At 40.3% G+C, this 21455-nt stretch overlaps 1 protein-coding gene across 3 annotated transcripts in view; it reads left to right on the top strand.

The window, feature by feature from the left end:
- Positions 1 to 21455, top strand: part of USH2A (usherin) — a 363259-nt gene that overhangs the window by 319098 nt on the left and 22706 nt on the right. For all 3 annotated transcript variants that reach the window (XM_079297512.1, XM_079297514.1, XM_079297513.1), the window contains 3 exons: positions 16495 to 16722; positions 17550 to 19066; positions 20716 to 21034. In XM_079297512.1, coding sequence (XP_079153638.1) covers positions 16495 to 16722; positions 17550 to 19066; positions 20716 to 21034 — 2064 coding nt within the window. The remainder of the gene's footprint in view (positions 1 to 16494; positions 16723 to 17549; positions 19067 to 20715; positions 21035 to 21455) is intronic.

Genomic DNA, 21455 nt, shown 5'->3' with positions numbered 1-21455 from the left:
ACTCATGAGAATTGATAATATAGCATAGAGCTTCATACCTCTGGGGACTCCATTTGAATCTAATCCAGGTCTACAGTCACCAAAGTCATTCTCATCAAACAGCCGTGGGGTGTCCTATGCAAGATAAGTTTAGTATTCTCAGCTGACCTCCTGTCCTTTCTCTTTACTGCTCCCTTTTGAATCCATTCTCATCACTCAGCTTCACAGCCTCATTCAAGCTCATCTCCCCTATGCTTGTTGCAGTTTCCCATTTTCTGCCTGCCAAGTGACCTCCCTCTCTCCTCTTTTCAGACTTTACAAAAATCCCTGGAATGCATGCATAATCTTCCTCATAATCTTGCCCCCTCTTCCTTTGGGGAGCAAGACCCTAATACGTGCATGGTGCTAAAAGATGAGTTTATCAACAGAAAGCTCGTTGGGAGTGGGAATGGGTGTCCGTCTGTTAATTTACAGCATTATATAAATATTATTTTTGAGACTGCAATAGCAATTATGGTGAATAGGGGCCAGATGGCCTCTGTATCTAGAAAGCAGAATGGCAGTGTATTTTTAATGGCCTTAAATGCTACTTTTTGACATGAAGCTAATATTAAATTCTGTTGTTTAGGTGCCTGTCAGGTGAGTATGGCTCTGAGTTTTGGTTTTTCTTAAAGCAATTGCTGATGTCATGCCTGGATACTTTTGCCCACTAAACCCTTTTCTGTGGTGGGGTCTTTGTTGTTGCTCTGGTTGTGTTGTTGTTGTTTCTTTTTTTTTTTTTTTTAAGGATGGTTATTGATCTCTTGCTGAGCTGAGATTTCAGTTTTATGCCAGATAGTTTGATTAATGGGTTGGTTTCTGTAAGTGGACTGAATGGGGATAGGAAGCACAAGCCGCTCATGCCGCCAAGCCGAACTCCGTCAAGACGCATAGCTCATTATGAAACAGTTATCAAGTATACATGAAAAATTAATTGGGCTCAGTTTGATTCTGAAAAGGATCAGCTTTCTACTTGGCGGTCCCCCCAATCTTTCCAGATGTTGCACGCTAGCCCCTCGAGAAGCAGCGAAGGGAGATGTATTAATACATTGTATTGATTAGATCAAGACCCCTGACAGTTATTTGTAGAGATACCATCTGGCTGCTGTTCGAATTCCTTCACCAAAAACAGGACGTGACATGTTATTAATCTCAACTCTCTAAGTATAGACAGTTGCCTTTTCTGCTAAACCGCATTTTACCATTCCGTAGGAGATGGAGGCAGACCTGAAGGGTGCTGAAATTAAGGTTATTACACAAATTGAGCCATATGGTCCAAATATTTCAGCAAGAAAATTGCCAGGCAATAAAAATTGCTCCTGCCTTCCTAATGGTGTAAATTACAGTTTAACCATGGCTCTAATGATGTCCTTCTGCCGCGCTTAACTACTGTTACATGAAGGACATTGTTTTAAAAATATAAAAAACAAGTAAATGCCAGCAGCGTGTTTTACAATCTGTTAGTGTGTCATTAAGAACACTGTCAGAATTACATAAACATAATGGCAGGCAACCTAGCATACAAAAGAACGAGTATGGAAATAGAAAGTGTCTTGAAAACTCCTTTAGCTTTGTCATGAGCCCTTTCCCTTCTGGAACTTTTCCAGTATGGGAAAATGTGGCTGCTTATTTATTCCAGTTCTCACACAGGCTCTGATAGAGACTTTAGAAACAGAAAAAAAAAAAAATATATACTGAATATTCCAATGCATTTGGAACAAGTGACAATGGAGGGGTGTAAATTTACTATCACATTATAGTGTAGCTGTATATAAAGTTAACTGGGTATGAAAAAGAAATCCAAAATGTGATTCTCATTTCAAAGTGCAGCATTCTTTTTATTCTTTTGGATTAGAATGGGACTTTCTGTTGTTTTAGACTATTAGGAGAATTGCAGTGTATTAAAATCATTTCAAAGCTCAAAATCTCTCTGAGATTTTACTAATAGAGTTGTAAGTCTTAAAAATTAGTTTGTTAAAAAGAGATTAAAAACAAAAAAGCAAAATGAAAGTACTTATCCAGTCACCAGGTGCATAACTGACTGATTCTGATGATTCATTATATAAGGTGGGAATTAAATTGTAATTAAATAAATTGAATAATTAGCCAATGTGATTTCATTTAAAAAACAGTCATGCAGCTACTGACTTTGTAAAGGGAACACTCTGAGGTGGCCACTGAAAGAGGAAAAATCACAGAAGTTTATAATAAATGCTGTTTGGAGTATTGAGTTTGACCACTCCTGCTTTAAACCATGTGCTGATTTTAATAGCTCATATATGCCAGCCCTTTGGGTAAAACAGCCTAGCACAGCCATGTTCCCAGCTTGGGATGAGGCTGCCTGGGTGCACATCAGCTGTTCAGGGAATGTGCTCTTGGAGCTGTCTGTTCCCCAGAAGGTGCTGGAAACCAAGAGGTCCCGAGCCCCACTGCTGCCACCCCTGCCTCCCTTTGCCCTCCTCACTCCGGGTCCAGGAGCTGCTGCTCTCCCCTCCTGCCCCTTGGAAGGCAGGAACTTTTACACCCTCCAAGGGCACCCAGCACAGTTTCTGAATTGTGTGAAGATCCATTTGTGTGGAGCAGGGAAAAGATGACAGGGGACTTTTAGTCTTGACAAATTTAAATTGAGCCCAAACCAGACTGTTAATCGGATTCAGTAAAGTTCACAACAGTCTTTATGTTTATCCTTCTTGCTTCTCAGTACAATCATAAATGAAAACATCCAAACAGAAGTAATTAGTGGTTGGTTGGTTGGTTGGTTGGTTTCCAAAGAAACAGAAGGAAAAAATAGTAGACTCTTGTGAGGATGGTAGTCTGAAAACTTACCTGCAATGTGTGGGAGTAATTTACATATATAATCTCTATTAGGAGGAAACAAAGTCCAATTTATGAGTTTATCCCCTTGTAAACCACAAATATTTCTCTCAGCACGTTGAACTCTTTATCTGACCAAAGTTACAGAAGTGCATGACAAATGGGATCTGGAGTATCTAAGTGTATTAATACTCCACTGACAAGGACCCACAACAGATGGATTTTATTGTTTAACTACAAAAACTGTATTGTATTCTCAAGTCTGTTTCTTCAGCATTCTTTCAAGAAAATCTCTTTGGTCTTTAAAGAAAGAGACAGATTGTTACAGATGTCCCCCCATCAGCATCTGACAGGCCAGATGATTTGGAAAGGATATGCTTGTTGAACTGCTTTATGAGTGCCAAGAAAAACTATGAGCATGGAACAAAGATTTCTACCCATGAAGTGGAGGGTTTTCTTCAAGAACCCCAGCCAAAGTTGCTGGTGGACTCAGAGAAATGTTTATCACCTAATTGGTAGGTGCCATGTTACAGCTTTTAGGATATCAAATATCCCCTGTTACACCTCTGACACCTTTAGGCTGCTCTACTCCTTCAACCCAAACTGTGGAAATTGTTCCTTCCTTCTTTTCCCTTCACCAGCCTTCCTTCCTAAGAGCACAGTTAGAGACTATAATGATATAGGACGCAGGAATTTCCATCCTGAGGGTCTAGTAGAAAATCCCTGTGTTTTCAGATTTTTGTTAGGAACTTGTTTGTGTTTCCAGATACCCTGGGGGTCCTGCAGTCCTTCCAATAAGCAGAACTGCTTCAGTCAGGTAATGTCCTTTAAAGGTCTTGTATTACTGGAGTCTTTTACACAGGCAAAGCTTTGGGAGACAACCACATAGATGTTCACTTGAGGCATCCTATGGCTGATGCAAGAGCAGCAGCTGGACCTGTAGTACAACATCCTCAAGCTCTTTGACTTTGCAGCTCTGGCTGCCTTCTTTGAACTAATGTATGGCTGCTCCACCTTCCTCTTTTATGGTAACATGTTTGTGTTCTAAACAGTTCTGTGCCCACACCACCCTGAGGATGTGACTGCTGGGGTTTGGTCCATCCCAGTGAGACCCCTAGAGTGTGTTGTCTGTGTGCCAAAAGGACACAGGAATAGTATATTAACAATTGGAAGATGTACAGAGGTCCCAGGATCTTGTTAACCTACTGGGGCATAGCAAAAATCATTACTTGTTTTGGTTCTGAATTTTGCTCTAAGTATTTTTCTAAGTCCACCTCCTGCAGATTAGCAGGTTTTTTGTGGGTTTTTTTTTCCACATCCAGGGCAGAGTTCCTAGTGTGAGACAAATATTCAGTGTGGAGATGCTACTCTAGTGGCTACAAAAAAAAAAGACACAAGGTTTACAACTGTCCCACAAGATCAGAATTGCAAATGCACCTTTAATATTACAAGAGAGTGAGGGAAGTAAACGCCTTGCAGTTATAAATTTTCTGTATTTTTGCTATAAAGAACACTTTGCACCACACAAACAAAATGAATGAAACTTTTCAGGGCTCTTATATTTCAACAGGCTTTAAAAAAGAATTAATGAGAAGTCAGAAGACATCTTCTCCCAGATGAAGTATTATTCTTGTCATTATGGTATAATAAAATTATTTTTTATTGTTTTCTCTTCAGGGGTACAAGACAGATGATAATTTAGATTTTCTCTAATACTAGTCTGTGCTAGAAATGCTAGACCTGTGATGTACCAATAGATCATGAGATTTATACTATAGTTGTAGCTTAAGACAGTGACATATTTAAGTACTCTGCTAAATGTTACTGGAAAGTCCAAGTCTAAAAAGACTGAATAGAGACCCTGAGAGCAAATGGGAAAGAAAACATCACCTTTTTCCACTAGGTAACAAAACAGTCTGAGCTCTAGTTGCCCTGATGTCAAGTACAGTACTTTGAGGAAAAAAAAAAAAAAAAAAAAAGAGAGAATTGAGAACATGTGGCTTTTAAAATAAGACATTTTTGAGACAAAAATTTGCAGTAGATCTTTATCATACTGCAGTTTTTCTCTTCCTGGTCCTGCATGGAAGCATCACAACACTTTGACTTGCTTTGTTAACAAACCCCTGTATTGATATTTGGTTTGAGGATATTAATGAAAATTTTATACCACACTTGAGTAACATGATCCCAGACAAGAGAATGTTCAACATGGTGTCCTGTGCATGGAAATCAGGAGGATATTTATTTCAGTATTAACTAAATAGATACTTGCTTCAGATTAAATCAAATCCTTGTTCTGGTTGGGTGCCCTCTACATTCACCATGCAGTTTTGTTCTTCTGCTTATGAAGACCCTGATCCAGCATCCTTGAAAAGGCAAATGGAAGTTTGCATTTATTTAGAAGTGTTTTGAAACTGATGCAGTTCAACTTTTGAAGCTATGAATGGTTTTGTGTTTCAAGAACGAACAAAGAGCAAACCTGTATGGTCTGTTGCTCTGTGCTGATTGAAAATGTTGTTACTGCCTTTATTTCCCTTTGAGTCTTAAGTGACTTTAAGAAAAAAAAATCACGGTTGTGAATTCTGTATACTTACTTTGGATGGCACATGTAGGCTATTCTGTCTAATTAGTCATGAGAGAGAGTGTGACTTCTCTGGCAGGCCATTCACAACAGAGGTTAAGCTCAAACATCAGACTTCCCCTGTGGAGAGACCTCCTTCCCTCTGTGCAGAGTGTAGGGAGGAACTGAGGACAGTATCTACACAATGTTTGGGTCAGACTGTAGGAGAACATTGTGACTCTTTCCCATAATGTCTATCCTCATATTTGGGCACTTAAATACATTTGCAAGTCTGTCCCAAAATGACTAAATTGTAGTAATTTCTCTTTGGATTGCTCATTTATTACATGCATACATGCAGCTAATCAATAGATGAGACAGTGAAACTAGTGGATTTACAACTTAATATGCAGCAGTCGATAATGGGCTGTAAAGACATTTTCAATTCAGAAATCAGCACAATATGTTCTTTACTAAGCTTCAGTGATCTATTTTAATTCCCCAAGTAACTTAAATATCCAAGGAAAATACAGAATCTAAGCTAAACTTTTTATTTTTCAGTTTTCAAGTAATATTTCAGTATTTACATATTTCATCTCTTTCCTATCTAATTCGTCTGGCTGGTGAAAGCCAGAAGCTCAGACTCTTGTTTGGCAGGAGCTTTGTTCTGAGAAACCCAACCCACACTAGGAGGGACTAATGAAAGGACATGATGAAAGTCTCTGTTTTATTTAGGCATTAACGTTTCAAAGTGAAGCTTAGCTAGCTGCTGTCTGCTTTTTTGTGTATGTATATGAATTCAGTGCTCACCTGACAGCATAGAAAATGGGAATGGGCAGTCTGCAGACACAGCTTCATATGCTGTGTCAAGGTGAGTTTGTTTCCAGCAGTGCACCCTGTAAGCTTAAAGTAGAGGGAATTGTACCCATGTGATCCCAGGAAGATCTGGGTGTTCATCCATCCACATTCATTTGGCTTTACTTGGTTTCAGGACTTTAAACCTGAAGGCACATCTCTTCCAGTTACTCTACCAAACACCATTTTTCTTGTCTTCTTTTCCAGCCTTTCCACAGTGTGGAGTTAATTCCAAGCCTTCATATGGCAAGACATAGCTGCTAAGTAACACAGAAATATAGAACTTCTTTTTTATTGGACCTTGTTATTTTCATCAACAGGGCAGTCCATAGCAGCTGCAATGGGAAAACAAGATTTGTGTTCCTTTTTTCCATCATATGACATGGGGGCTTTTCAGCCTACTCATTGAGGCTCTCCACTAGCTCATACACTCAGAAGGGGAAGGGATCCCCTGTAACAATCCCCTAGTCCAAAACTGGGGGAACATCCCATAAAGATCTGGAGGGAAAGTGTCAGATCTCTGCTCAATCTCTCAGTATTTTGATGGGAAGCTGTGCTTTGCTGAGGAATATGTCCCTGAAGTGTACACTTAAATGTGTGTCTGATCAATATCCCTTGCTAATATTCAGAAAATATGTTGAACTTCCCTCCAGGCACAGAAAAGAGAGAAATTATCCCTCCCTCCATAAGCACTGTGTGCTTCTGGCCTTCTGCTAATGGTGCCTGCTCTGTACAAAGAGGTGCAGAGCAAATCTCTTTTTCCTAGCTTATACTGGCATAATTTGACAGCAACTTTCCCAAATGGCTACCTGCATACTTTCCTTTTACTTTCAGTTTGGAGAGCAGGTATCTTCAGGTAGGAAGTGTAAAGCATTGAGGAAAGGAACAGAAAACCTTGTAAAGAAATAAGCCTTTTGAAGAGTTTTTACTTTTTGGCCCTTAATTTTTTTTTTTAATATCCAGTTCATTTTAAAGGTGACATTTTAAGTTCAGTCACATACTCAGACTAAACTTTGGCATTTGTAATGTAGCTCCAAGTAAATTGTTTATGCTTACCTTTTAATGTCTCTCAGAAGTGATTACATACAGAGCAGGCAAAGTTTGAATGGAGAGCTAGGATTGTTCAGTACAGGGCAGAGAAAAAGAAATTTAAAAAATAGGAAGTAAAAGCCTTTTAGTCTCCTTTAAAACATTGCTTTTATTTCCCATTGTGCTGGCAGAAAGCAGGGATTTAGAGCTGTGAATTGCCTGGAGGCTGTGCTATCTTCCTCTACTTAGCAGCAGTTAGAACTGCTCCTTTTTTTGCATGTGTTAGGTGAGAGAGACAAGGACTCTGAATGATTGAGAAAAGGGAATAAAATGAGCTTGCATTTAACAATAATATGACACATCTATCGTACCTGTGCAAAATGGGATCTAAACCAATAACTATAGTTTCCTGAAGCTGCACACAGGAACACAGGGGGATATCCTGAGACTTAATTAGTTAATGTTTGTAACATGATGGGAGAACCTATGATGAAAAGTCATATATAACTGCAAAGTCCTAATTTTATAGAGCACAACTGGCATTCAGTGGCATTTTCAAGGAAACTGATGTGGGAGTTCATCTGCAATCAGTGTTAAGATTCAGACTGTCCTTGTACGAGTCCCCTTAAAGATATTTCTTCCAATTCTTTTTTTCTCTTTGCCTTTCTCTTTCCCTGTTACAGCTGTTGAGCTGTGCAAAGGCAAAAATTGAAAATAATTGCTTTCATAGGGGAAAACCACGGAGTCTTTCCTCTCTGTCTTCCATTCACCAAAGTCTCTTGGAGTAATTTTGAGATACTGCACCCAGGTCATTTTAAGATCAGATGGAAAAGGTTTTATAGCATTCAGAGCTACTTTTCCTCACCTTATCATACATGACGTTATTTGGAAGGAGATGAGAAGGGTGTCTCATGGCACACATATTTGAAGTCAAAAATGTAATAGGGACAATGTGAAGTCTTGAAAAACGAAACTTTAAATGAAACCAAAAGTCAAGATGTTTGGTCATGACAGAAGTACATTCTTTCCACAACAAAATAAAACTCAGTGCCATAAGATATCTTGAGCTGAGAAGTTCATGGACATATATGACCCATTTTTATGGGTAACAAAAGTATTCATGATTTCATTATACTGGTTTATAAACCTCCTACCACTCTGGACATTATTAGGGAATTTTGTTTTTTTTAAAGAAAAAAATTGAGACCAAGACTGATGTGGTAGTCTCGATTTTGTTTGTTCTGATTCTGGCCATCAGCCAAAATATCAAATGGAAAAATACAGTTTATGGCATTAGAAAAAAATATAACATTAACCCCCTAATGCTCCATAATAAGGATGTACCCCCTACCATTTGCAGGTTTGAGCCCTTAGGCTCTAGCTGCTGTTTGACAGCAGCAGTGATTTTTTTTTTCTCTTGCCATGTCTGCGGACACTATGGAATAAATCCATGAGAGGAGCCTCACTCCTAAATGTTAACAAATAGTGGATGGAAAATCATTGCTCATCAGGGCACTGCCCGTGGTACTTATGTTAAACATGATCTTGGAGTCCAGTTAAATGAGTGCACCAGTAATAATGAAGAGGCACAAACTCCAATCAGGCTTTGTGTGCTTGACTTTCTGGTTTTTTACCTTCCCTGAAGACGTGTGTCTACCCCAGATTATAAAGCTCCACCTGAAAGATGCTTCATTCCTGTTCCCCTTGTGACCAAGGCACATTGCAAGTTCTGCACTACCTCGATGTATTTGTGCAGATTCCACATTATGTGGTGTGTGAGTTTGGAATGGCACACAAATCTCCCAGCTCAGTTCTGTAGGGTTTGACATTGTTTTAATATCATGCTGCATTTCAGATGCCATGAACTCTTTGCTGATGAAGCTGCTCTCTCCTCTCTCCCTCCCACCAGCTCTTCACAAAGCAGGCCTCACTCAGCTAAAGATCAGGACATACAAGATACACACGTTTTTCCAAGGGGGACACATAACTGTTTTTTGTTGTGATTCAGGTATCTTATGTCATGTGTCTCAAATAACACCATGTTTTTTTTCCTTCAGATGTAGCCTGAACTATTTTGAAGAGAAACTTAATCTAGTTGTTCATAGTCAACATGATTATTGAACACAAAAATCATTTGGGATAAGTATTGATGCCAGCTTTGAACTGACTAAACCCAAAGTTTATGGAAAACTATCCCATTATCTATCTCGTTTATAAAAAGAGCTGCTTCTTTCCTTCTACCTCACTTTCTAACTGTGAGGAATAATAAACATGGTTTAAAGTAGAAAAATATGGGTGAAAAATTATGGTTTATTATACAGTAGGTCTTTTGAGTATTGTTAGACATAAAATATTAATGTTAGGAAAACATGTTGACATTGTCCTCTAGATGGTGGCTATAATGGAATGTCATGTCATTGATGTTTTGGTTTATTTGATTTATTTAGTTATGCAGAAAAAGAAATCTTTTTGGAAGTTTCAGTATTTCTTAGAAATGAGACAAATACAGATGGAAATAAATTTTTGAGAAGGTGTTATTTGGTGATGTTTGTTGAATTTTAAATAAATAATTATTGCAGAAAAGAGAAAGTAAGGGAAAAGCAGGAGAGGAGAGGAGAGGAGAGGAGAGGAGAGGAGAGGAGAGGAGAGGAGAGGAGAGGAGAGGAGAGGAGAGGAGAGGAGAGGAGAGGAGAGGAGAGGAGAGGAGAGGAGAGGAGAGGAGAGGAGAGGAGAGGAGAGGAGAGGAGAGGAGAGGAGAGGAGAGGAGAGGAGAGGAGAGGAGAGGAGAGAGAGGAGAGGAGAGGAGAGGAGAGGAGAGGAGAGGAGAGGAGAGGAGAGGAGAGGAGAGGAGAGGAGAGGAGAGGAGAGGAGAGGAGAGGAGAGGAGAGGAGAGGAGAGGAGAGGAGAGGAGAGGAGAGGAGAGGAGAGGAGAGGAGAGGAGAGGAGAGGAGAGGAGAGGAGAGGAGAGGAGAGGAGAGGATCTCACTGAATTGAATCTCAATGTTGACTTTGCCCAAAGAGGTTTCTTTAAGGTTTTACCATCAAAAGTGCAACATCACTGGTGTTTTAAAAGTGTACTGCTACCCAAAGGCCAACTTGATTTTATTTGATTTCATTTTAATGTGCAATGCATCCTAGTTTTCTTTGTGTTGCTTTGCTTTCAAGTCAAAGCTGGGGATTCAGATGCCTGGTGAGACTGCAGCAGGTCCCAGTTGTGCCAGGAAAGAAAACTCTCTAGTGTGAAAATAGGCAGCAGCTCCAAGAGACAGATTTGGCTACATGCAATTGACAGTTCTGCAGGTGCCCTGCTAGGAATGAGGAAAATTAATTGCAATGTAGTATTTTCTATCAGGTATTAATAGTTGTTGTTTGCAGAATATTTTGAATTTAGATTAGTGGTGTTTTTAAAGGTTTCTTCCCTAGTACAGCCCACAAACCCATGTAGGACAGTTGGCATAGCAAATGATTCACTTCTGTGGCAAGTGAAACAGGGTGTTGGGATTTTCATTAAAAATGTTGCTAGTATGGTGCTGTTAGAAAAGGATGGAAACATGGGGTCACAGAGGAGAGAAAAGTTGTGTTGTCTGGTGTTGATGGTAAAACTACATGATGTCTTAAAAAAAAAGTACAAGAGCCTTCTTAAAGTTGAAAAAAAAAAAAAAAAACATTTTGCCAGGAATTCCAAGAAAATAATATCTTTATGAACATGTAATCAAAGTTTCTGTTTTAATAAGAAGCCATTTTAAGTGCTTTATGTGGTCTGAATTTATTCTAATGTATTTTTAAACTAAAAATTCCTACATTTATTTATAGAAAAACAAATTTAAATGTAATGAATTTTTGAATGTCATTTCCTAGCCACTGCAGAAGAAAAGACTGCATCAATCCATCTCAGGGCTGGGCAAGGAAGTGTGTCCTTTTATCCCAAGAAAAGACAATTTGGATGAACATTCCCTGGGCAAAAATGTTTAAAAATTATTTTAGGTTTAATAAGGGATTATCTGGATTTATGAACTTAAAAATTGTATTTAAATATTTGTCTAGTTTTATTCTTTGGGTTTTTATTTGCCATAAAAATTATTACCTGTATGGTACATTTTGCTGCTATTGAAAGCCTGTTGGGTCATATAAAATAATCAAATCATTATTTAAAATTAAATATACATGTTGAAAAGCAATTTTAAAATTATAAAATTAGATGCAAAGTTCTTAAAATGTAAAATTTTAAGAGTGAAATTTACAAAAAACAAATCTAATGAAAAATCTAAAATTATTTTTATACAAATCGGAAGGAAAATAACTAATGCAACATCAATTTCTTGCAAAAAATTGAAATTCTGGTAACCTGTAGGCAAGATAATTTCTGGTTAAATGAATAACATGTTTCTGTTTGACTAACCTTTGAGATTTTTCAGTACTACCATGGGAATAATTTATATTCCAGTCCACACTGCTACAGGAATAGACTCATAGATTACCTGTGTATCCATAAGTTATATCCTTGTGAATCTGAGCATAAGGCTTTAGGAATAGAGAAGATTTTTTTAAATGGAAAAGACACAGTGTGTATGATATAAGGCCGAGAAGGAAGGCAGCCCAAAGGAAAAGTTAGTGTTTGCATGTGAATGTGAGCTCAGTGTAATGTTTAGAGTGAGGGCAGGGGCTAAAATAGTCTGGGAAATAAGAGTGAATGTCAGAGTCAAGGTACAAGTGCTCCCAGTGCTTTGCAGAAAATGACAGAGTCTGGATTACACAGGGAGCTGGAAAAGATGGTAATGGCAAAGGTGAGGATAAACTGAGTATCTTCAGAAACTCCCCCTTTCTTCTGTCTCATGTGGATGAATCTGTTTGACTTCCTTGCTGGAGAATTTGAAAATTTTGGTCAGGTGATGGTTGCATTGATATTCTGGCTGTCAGGAGACCTTAGCTTTCTCCTCCCTTGTCCAGGGAGAGTTCAGCATCTCTGCCCCTAGACAAGAGATATTCTATTGAGCTGCCTTCCCATTGTTTATGTCCATGGGCTATGAAAGAGCTGGTTTGGATCCCTGTGCCACTACTGCAATTAGCAGTGGGATAGTGTCTGATGCCACTGGGTTTACTTAGAGGCTCACAGAAACAATGAGCTAAATTTTTGTTCAGCTATGCAAGATACCTGCCAAGTAGAGATATGGTACAAAGAGAAGATAGGGAGAGAGAGGAAACCAGTGCCTAACCTTAACATGACTGGTGATGACTTGCTGAGCTTTGATGATTACCCCTGAAGGAGGGACAGATACTCCAGCTGCCTGTTGGGCAGCTCTTCAGTGGTTCTGAGATCTTCTGATGTGTCTGTCACAGTTTGAACTCATTCCCTAAGACCTGGGCAACTGGGCAAGCTGGCCTGCCTTGAAAGAAGAGGAGAAGCCCAGAGTGACACCCCTGGAAGTGCTGCTTCATCAGATCAATAGATTCAAAGATGACTAGGCTGTGTAGTTGTATGCAGTTTAAACATTTGTGCAGGGAGTCCACCCGTGCAGAGTATTATTGACAGCTACAGATCAATGCTAATTTTTGATCATTTTCAACCTACAAAGACCTCTTGACCCTGTTGCCACCTTAGGGGCACTTCAAGTAGTCAAAAGCAATCACAGTAGGCAGTGTAAAATCATCAGACCCTTGAAGGCTGCACAGCCTTGCCCGTGCCTGGGAGGAGGACCAAGAGGTAGAAAGGAAGGCAGGCACCTTGCATTATGAATGCCACTGCCTTTGAATGGCATGAAAGACTATGCTAATTTGTTTCCAGACTTTAAGTGACTTCTGTGTTCATGAATTAAAAAATAAACAAACAAAAAAGGCAATCTGAAGCAAATCTTGACAAATGCATTATTCATGATTCATGTTCTCTCGTTTTATGTTTGAAAAAATGTGTTAAAACAAGGTTTTATTTTAAATAAGGTTTTATCCTAATTTACAGTGAGAAGAGTGGAATTAGTGTAGGAGTGTATTTGTTGCTGTTAACAGTTTGAGCTGCCACTGGCAGCATGTGAAGCACTTTACAGAGCAAAACCAAAGGTCCTGCCTGGAGTAGTGGTGGTGCTGCTAGAACTGCACCAGGGGAGGAGACCAGGCTGCCAAAAGCAAGGGCCATGTCAAAGGCTAGGCTCTGGGCTACAGGGTGTGATCAGGTCACAGTGCTTGTCACAACCTCCCTCCTCTGTCAGCTGGCCATTTCTGTAGTGTTTGCATGGAATGAATGAAAGGGCCATAGAGGAGGAATTGAAACTGTACACACTTAAATATATGCTGGAATATTCTTAATTCAATGACTAATGGGTGAGAATGTTTCACAGCTGGGGCCAAAGAAAGGGGCCTGGGCTTGAAGTCCATCGGATTTCATGGTCACCCAGTCTAGGAACATCTTAATGTTCACATTAAAATTTTATTTTGTTGGTTTTCTTTTGATGGTGAATGAAATCTGGGCTGTTATCACATGTAAACATAGGAAATATGAGTTTATGGCTTTACAGAGAAAGACAGGGAGAATATTCCAGACAATGGTTTTGTTCCTGTGCCTGTTTAAGGTTGTGTCGTTGCCTTCTGAAGCCAAAGTTACAGTGCTATCAGTGCAAGGTGTATTTTACAATTTATATTTGACCATTCCAGCAGGACAGTATTTCTAGGCTGAAAATGTCATGGGAGGACATAAAGTGATTCTTAAAATGAATCACCGAGTCTGCCATCCATAGTCTTTTCAGCATCAGCCTTTGAGCTGAGCAAATTCACTGCTGGCTATGGCAGCAGTGCAGGGGGAGAAAGCATGGCTCTGTATTCTGGGAGTACGTCCCCTGAGCTTACTTCAAAACCAAACAAAGCAAAAATACATGTAAACCGTTTGCTCTTCAAGAAGTATCTGTAGGAGCCAGGGATAAAAGTCATCCCTGGAAGGAATGGTTTAGCAGTCTCCAGAGAACATGATGAACTGCAGGCTAGGAAATCCCTCCATCCTTGTTTCATTTCAAAGTGTAGTGAGGATTGTAAATAATTAAATCTTGGGGTTTAGTGGGAAAATGGTAGAGGGTGATGAAAAATATGCTGGTTTTTCTGTTTAAAAATAGAAATCTAGTGTTTTGTAGCATTGATGTCGCAAAAACCCACCAGCTCATTAAAAAGCAAAGCCATTGCTTTTTGTCTGATGTTTTTAATAATGTGTTTGTACCTTCAGAGAGCCTCTGTGTAGCAGTTCAGGGGCAGTAATTTAATGCTGTGTGCTCCCTTCCTCCCATCCCCACCCCCGAACCATGGAATGTAAATTTTAGGCTTTTAAAAGTTCTGGTTTGAAAACCTAATAGATAACTGTCCTCGTAAAAACTATTAATACAGACTACATCCAATTGTAAAGCTAATTTTAATCATGTTTTGTGCCAACATAATTTCTGATGCCAGATTTTTATGCTAAGCATGAGCCTCGATTTAAACGTGGTTCTTTAACCTGCAGTTCATAATTTTGCAGTCGTCTGTACAGGTTTTTTTGGCTATGGCAGTTTAAACACTTCCACTTTCAAGGATCTAAGCCATAAATGTTTATTAAAAGAATCTATAATGAAATCAGGTTTGTTATTTTTTTAATGGCTGCCTTGAGTATGTTGGATGACTGAACGCACGTTGTTAATCATTAAGTACTCATGTTACAAAAAGTGTTTGATAGTATTGCCATCTAGGGGCTGAACGAAATTCTCCATACTGAAATAAACTGTAATTGAACAGGTGCTGCTATTGACAATATACATATGTTTTTGCTTTATAGCCCACATGCTTTCCGTGTTTCTTATGACAAAAGATATCTCTAAATGTCCCACAGCAGCCAGAGCTTTTTTATATATAATCTGTTAGAGGTGATTGCTATTTGCATTTCAGCTTATGCTTTTTTGGCAGTGATGGCTGGGAATTCCTAACAAAGAATTATACTTTTTTGCATTATTAATCTTGCTAGTATTTGCCCTGTTTAACAGAAAAAAGGAATCATTTATCAGAAAAGTATGTTTATAATCTGTACTTACGGTGTCTTCAGATTTAATATTCATATTGGTCATTCAAATGCTGTGCTATATTTATCTAAAAGACTAACTCATTGTTTTGAGGAAATAACTATTTAAATATTTATGATCTAACTTTTAATATTTAAAAAAAGAAATTAATATTTCTTTAAAATTTGTTTCTGAGTCTGATAGCTTAACAAATGTTTAAATATTAAACAATTGGAAATGTTAGCATTTAACAACTTAATACAACCTGCCAACACAGGGAAATTGACTTCAGCTCTTTCTATCACATGAACGCAACTGAATTCCTGCACTCCCTTTCTTGTAGTCTATATAATTCATGCCAAAGTACAGCTAAAAATGAGATTAAATATATAAATGGTCAGCTGAACTCCTTTTTTCTTTGCTCCTCTGATGAGACACATCTGCACAGTCTCCTACTGGAACATGTTATTCTTGTTCTTTGTTGGTTGTTGCCTTTTGTGACCATTCAAAGCAATTCCATGGCTGCTTTGTCTTCCTGTCTGGATCAGATTTTGTGCTGGGGCTCTCCTTGCCCGAGCAGTGTCAGGTCTGTGACAGATGCTGTTTGGGGTGAGCCACTCCTGGCTGTGGGATGTCCATCAGCCTGCATCCCCACCTGGGCTGTGCTCAGGTGTGGTAGCACGTCAGCCCCTGGTCCTTGCAGCCCTGGCTGAGCCTGGTGGGATTCACAAATCATTTATCCAGATTACCATGGCCTGAGTGGCTAGAACAGGACAACATGCCTATGAAATGTCAGATATGCACACAAGATGTGTAGGATTCCTGTAGAGGCAGGCATCACTTGTGTACCACAGCTTTTTACATGCTTGAGTCCAATTCCAGGAAGCTTCATCCTCACTGAGCAAGCTCAGACATGCTGCATGAACTGTAAGTTGTGTCCTAGCTGAGCTTCAGTAGAGGACTCCCAAGGAATTCACTCCGAAGACTCCATCATAATGATAGATACTTTTTTTTTAACCCTAAGAATTTTATTTTTTTTTTGTGGCTCAATCATAAAAGAAAAAAACCACACAAAAAAAATCTTACCAACCAGATGGGGTATTCTGCAAAGCAGTCAGAACTGACCCAGAGCTGAGGCCTCATTTTCCAAGTGACATAAACCACAGATGCTGATTACTTTTTTAACTAACTCAAACATCTGTATTCTTGCTTCAGGGAACAAAGCATCAGGCTCATTTATTTGGATTGAAACCTTTCACAACATATCATATTCATGTCGTAGCTGTAAACAACGCCGGGCAGGTTTCGAGCCCCTGGACATCTGTGCGCACTTTGGAAGCTTCACCCAGTGGCCTGAGCAACTTCACTGTGGAAAAGAAAGAAAATGGCAGGGCTCTGCTCCTAAAATGGTCAGAGCCCTCCCAGCCCAATGGTGTGATTAAGGTAATCTTCATCTTGACAGTTCACTTCATTGAAAAAGAGAAGGGAAGTGCTGAATATCAAATTAAAACAATTTTTTTGCTGAAAAAGACTCAATTGAATGTATTATAGTTAAAATAAGATAGAAATTCTGTATAAGCACAAGACACTCTGTGAGTTCTCTGTGCTTATCATTATATTAAAATGAATAATAACATTCTTGTGCTATTCTGTGATTGTAAATTTTCACTTACTCTGAACCAAATTGTTCATTTAATGCATAGAAAGCTGCACATGAAATCTCATAATCTTACTCATTGTAAAATTGGACATGACCAAAATGTGTTTGTAGAAAACCTGGGTTTAATAGAATATTTTTCTGAAATTTGGGACTTCTTCTAGCTCAATAGTTTCAACTGAGTGTAAACCTTTACTTGGAAGGCTGGCAACTAGATGGGTTTGTTTGGAGGTTTTTTTCCTTAAGTTATATTCTTTAGAGCTAGTCCGTGAGAAGTTTTCTGCTGACCTGTGAGAGTCTTGCAATGAAACTTGATAACAATCAAATATAATGAAAACTGCCACTAAGTGATTTATTACTGCATTCAAAATGAAAAAAAAAATCATGAAAATTGGATCAAAACATTCATTTTGTATCAATGATCTGTTTGTGTGCTGATTGTTACTAGCAAGAATAAGTTTCTGAATCATTGGTTAATAGTCCTTACCTTATTGCAAAGATTAAGGGTCTCATCTACTGGTTATTGACAAAAATTGTGTTTTGTTTTGTTTTCGTTCCTGCCCTCCTGCCTTCCCTGTCTACTTTTCTTTCTGTTTCTTCCTTAATTCACCAGACCTACAATGTTTTCAGTGATGACCACCTGGAGTACAGTGGTTTGTCTCGCCAGTTCCTCTTCCGGCGCCTTGAGCCGTACACCCTGTACACCCTCACTCTGGAGGCATGCAATGCAGCAGGCTGCACTCACTCTCCACCCCAGCCAGTGTGGACAGATGAAGCTCCCCCAGTGTCCCAGATGGCACCTGTAATCCAGGCAGTGAATGCCACCAACGTTGAACTGAGCTGGTTGCAGCCAATTAATCCGAATGGAAAAATAATTCGCTATGAAGTTATTCACAGGCGCACAGAAGAGACTGTTGCAGGGCACGGAGCAACCACAGAAGATGAGAAAATTGTTTTCACAGAATATAACACTGAGAGCAATACATTCACCTATAATGATAAAAATTTACAGCCATGGACAAAGTATGAATATAAAATACGCACCTGGAATGCAGCAGGCTACACTGACAGCTCCTGGACAGTGGCAAAGACTAGTCAAACTGCCCCAAAAGGTCTTGCTGTCCCCAGTTTATCCGTGGTGTCAGCCAACCCCCACAAAGTGCTCATATCCTGGACACCCCCTGCTCAGCCAAATGGCATCCTCCAGTCATACAGGCTGCTGAAGAATGATGTTCTCTATCCTTTCAGCTTCGATGCTGCTACTCTCAGCTACATGGATGAGGACTTGCAGCCCTACACCGTGTACAGCTATGCAGTGGTTGCCTGTACCATGGGGGGCTGCTCTACCAGTGAGCCAGCTGCAATTCGGACACTGGAAGCAGCTCCTGCCTTGGTGGATCCCCCATCCCTGCAGGCTGTCAGTGCCACCCAAGTCCGTGCATCCTGGGCACCTCCCCAAATACAAAATGGAGATATCACCAAGTACATATTGAAATTAGGCAATGAAGAGTATTATCCTGGTAAAAGTTTGGAAATATTGGTCTCTAACTTGCAGCCTTACACACAGTATGATTTTGCATTGGTTGCCTGTACTGCTGGGGGCTGCACCTCTAGCACATCCCAGTCTGTGATGACCATGGAGGCTCCACCATTGAATATGGAAGCTCCCAGGCTGCTGGTCATGGGCTCGGAGTCCATTGAAATCACATGGAAACTCCCAGAGAAGCCCAATGGCAAAATCACAAGTTATGACCTAAGGAGGGACGGTGTGCTTGTTTACTCTGGTCTGGAAACTCGGTATCTTGATTTCACCCTGATGCCTGGCATGGAGTACAGCTACACTGTCACAGCAAATAACAGCCAGGGCAGTGTCACCAGCCCCTCAGCTCGCATCAAAACCAACCCCTCTGCTCCATCTGGGATGTTGCCTCCTAGGCTGCAGGCATGGTCTTCCAGTGAGATTTTGGTGGCCTGGGATCCTCCTATCAAAGTAAATGGTGACATTAGAAACTACACAGTCTCTATCCACAAGCCTGGTGAAATGGAAAAGAAGACTTTTGACTTCGATGCATCTCATGTTTCCTTTCTGAGACGGTCATACATAGTGGCACAGCTACAGCCCTACAGCAGGTAAGTCTGGAAGAAGCCATTTGTTGAATAAATATTGTGGGGTGGTGCGGTGGGCTGGTGGGCAGCTCGGTCATCTTGCTTAAACAGATAGTCAGACCCATGGGGTTGTTTGCTAAAAAACAAATAATAAAACAAGGGGTTTTTTTAATTTCAAATTTACAGTAACACCAGCTTTATATCATATTGATGAAGTGCATAGTGTTGACTTAGATTGTAATTAATAAAAGGGGTAGTTCAGCACACTGCTATAGATTCCAAAACCTGCAGTCTTGTACTGGTGTATCTTTCACTTGGTATCTGCTATTAAGAATAAGTAGAGCTTTAGCTGACAAAATCTGGGGTGGGGAGACCAAAGTTGAGGTAGCTGGCCTGTTCACAGGGTAGCTGAGCTGAAATTACTGGAACATGTTTGAACCCTTGAGCTGGAAACAAGTGATTGGTGATTAAATGAAAGCTGAAACTTAAGATAGGGTACCAGACTCTGCTACAGAAATGCACTGGATACTGAAGTAATATCTTTCCCACTAATTCTTGATTATTTACCTGACCTTTCCTTATATATTTGTGTAGGCATAATTTGTGTGTGTTACATGGTTGATAAGTTTGTCTGCTATTTACATACAACTAATCTAAATCCAAAGAGAGTAATAGAGGAGCTCTACAACTCTCAAATGACATCCAAATAATTTCTTACAATGAATCATCAAAATTATTTTGATCACTTGACTCCTGCAGATGTTTACAGCTCTGAAAAAAACCAAACCACACCCACATAAAAACCCAGAAGACAGTGTTCTTCCTCTTTGCTACACAAGGCACAACACATAATCTGTGTGCCCATACAAATTGCCTGCCTACTAAAAATCTCAAAGACGAAATTGAGAAAGGCACCAGATCCCACGCGCAGTTTGTGTGTGTGTGTGTGTGTGTGTGTGTGTGTGTGTGCAGCGCTGTGACTGCCCTGATCTGTCTCTGTGTTCTGTGCTCTGTGCTCTGTGTTCTGTGCTCTGTGTTCTGTGTTCTGTCTCTGTGCTCTGTGCTCTGTGTTCTGTGCTCTGTGTTCTGTGTTCTGTCTCTGTGTTCTGTGTTCTGTGCTCTGTGCTCTGTGCTCTGTGCTCTGTGCTCTGCTCTGTGCTCTGTGTTCTGTCTCTGTGCTCTGTGTTCTGTGTTCTGTCTCTGTGCTCTGTGTTCTGTGTTCTGTCTCTGTGTTCTGTGTTCTGTCTCTGTGTTCTGTGTTCTGTCTCTGTGCTCTGTGTTCTGTGTTCTGTCTCTGTGTTCTGTGTTCTGTCTCTGTGCTCTGTGCTCTGCTCTGTGTTCTGTGCTCTGTGCTCTGTGTTCTGTGTTCTGTCTCTGTGCTCTGTGCTCTGTGCTCTGTGCTCTGTGTTCTGTCTCTGTGCTCTGTGTTGTCTCTGTGCTCTGTGTTCTGTGTTCTGTCTCTGTGCTCTGTGCTCTGTGTTCTGTCTCTGTGCTCTGTGTTGTCTCTGTGCTCTGTGCTCTGTGTTCTGTCTCTGTACTCTGTCTCTGTGCTCTGTGTTCTGTGTTCTGTCTCTGTGCTCTGTCTCTGAGCTCAGTGCTCAGTGCTCTCTGTCTGAGCTCTGTGCTCTGTGTCCGTGCTCCGTGCTCAGTGCCGTGTCTCCGTGCTCCCGCAGGTACGAGGTGCAGCTGCGGGCCTGCACGGAGCTGGGCTGTGCCTCCAGCGAGTGGGCACCGGCGCGGACGCTGGAGGCTCCGCCGGCAGCGCAGCCGGCCCCGCTCATCGACATCCAGACAGCCGGCGGCTTCCAGTCCACCGCCTCCATCCTCTGGGCCGGCCCCAGGCAGCCCAACGGGAACATTCTCTACTATGAGCTTTACAGGAGGCGAGCCACTCAGGCGCACGTAAATCTAGACCTCTCGCTCGTTTACAATGGCTCTTCCACCTCCTTCAAAGACGAAGAGTTGCTGCCTTACACAGAGTACGAGTATCAGGTGGGAATTGAGGCTGATTAGCAGCTCTGGTTATGATTTCAGTGCACTTTGAGAACCTTACTTCACACTTGCAATGAACATACACATCTCAATTCTGGTGTTAATAGCATTGTGAAACCTGGATGATTATTGTGAATGTATTTTAAAGATTTGAGAAGCTGAAAGTAATTCCATACAAGAAATATATTCCTTCAGCATTTGTTTAGCTTAGTAGTAGGTGCCTGTGTATCTTATATGTTAAATGTTTGTGTACCCTCTAGAGCCTCTGCAAGCCTCTGTTACGTGAAATTCTAGTTCATAAAAGGAAGCTTTTTTCCATTACTTTTTCTTTCTTTTTCTATCCTCCCCCAATCTATTGTGAATTAATTTGTAGTTTAGGTATTAGAGCAGTTTACATCCAGAGGGACTGTTTTCTCTTTAA

This window comes from Erithacus rubecula (assembly GCF_903797595.1).
Source record: "Erithacus rubecula genome assembly, chromosome: 2".
Taxonomy (NCBI): domain Eukaryota; kingdom Metazoa; phylum Chordata; class Aves; order Passeriformes; family Muscicapidae; genus Erithacus; species Erithacus rubecula.
Note: the sequence above shows the minus strand (reverse complement) of the source record. Positions and strands in the feature narration are given on the sequence as shown.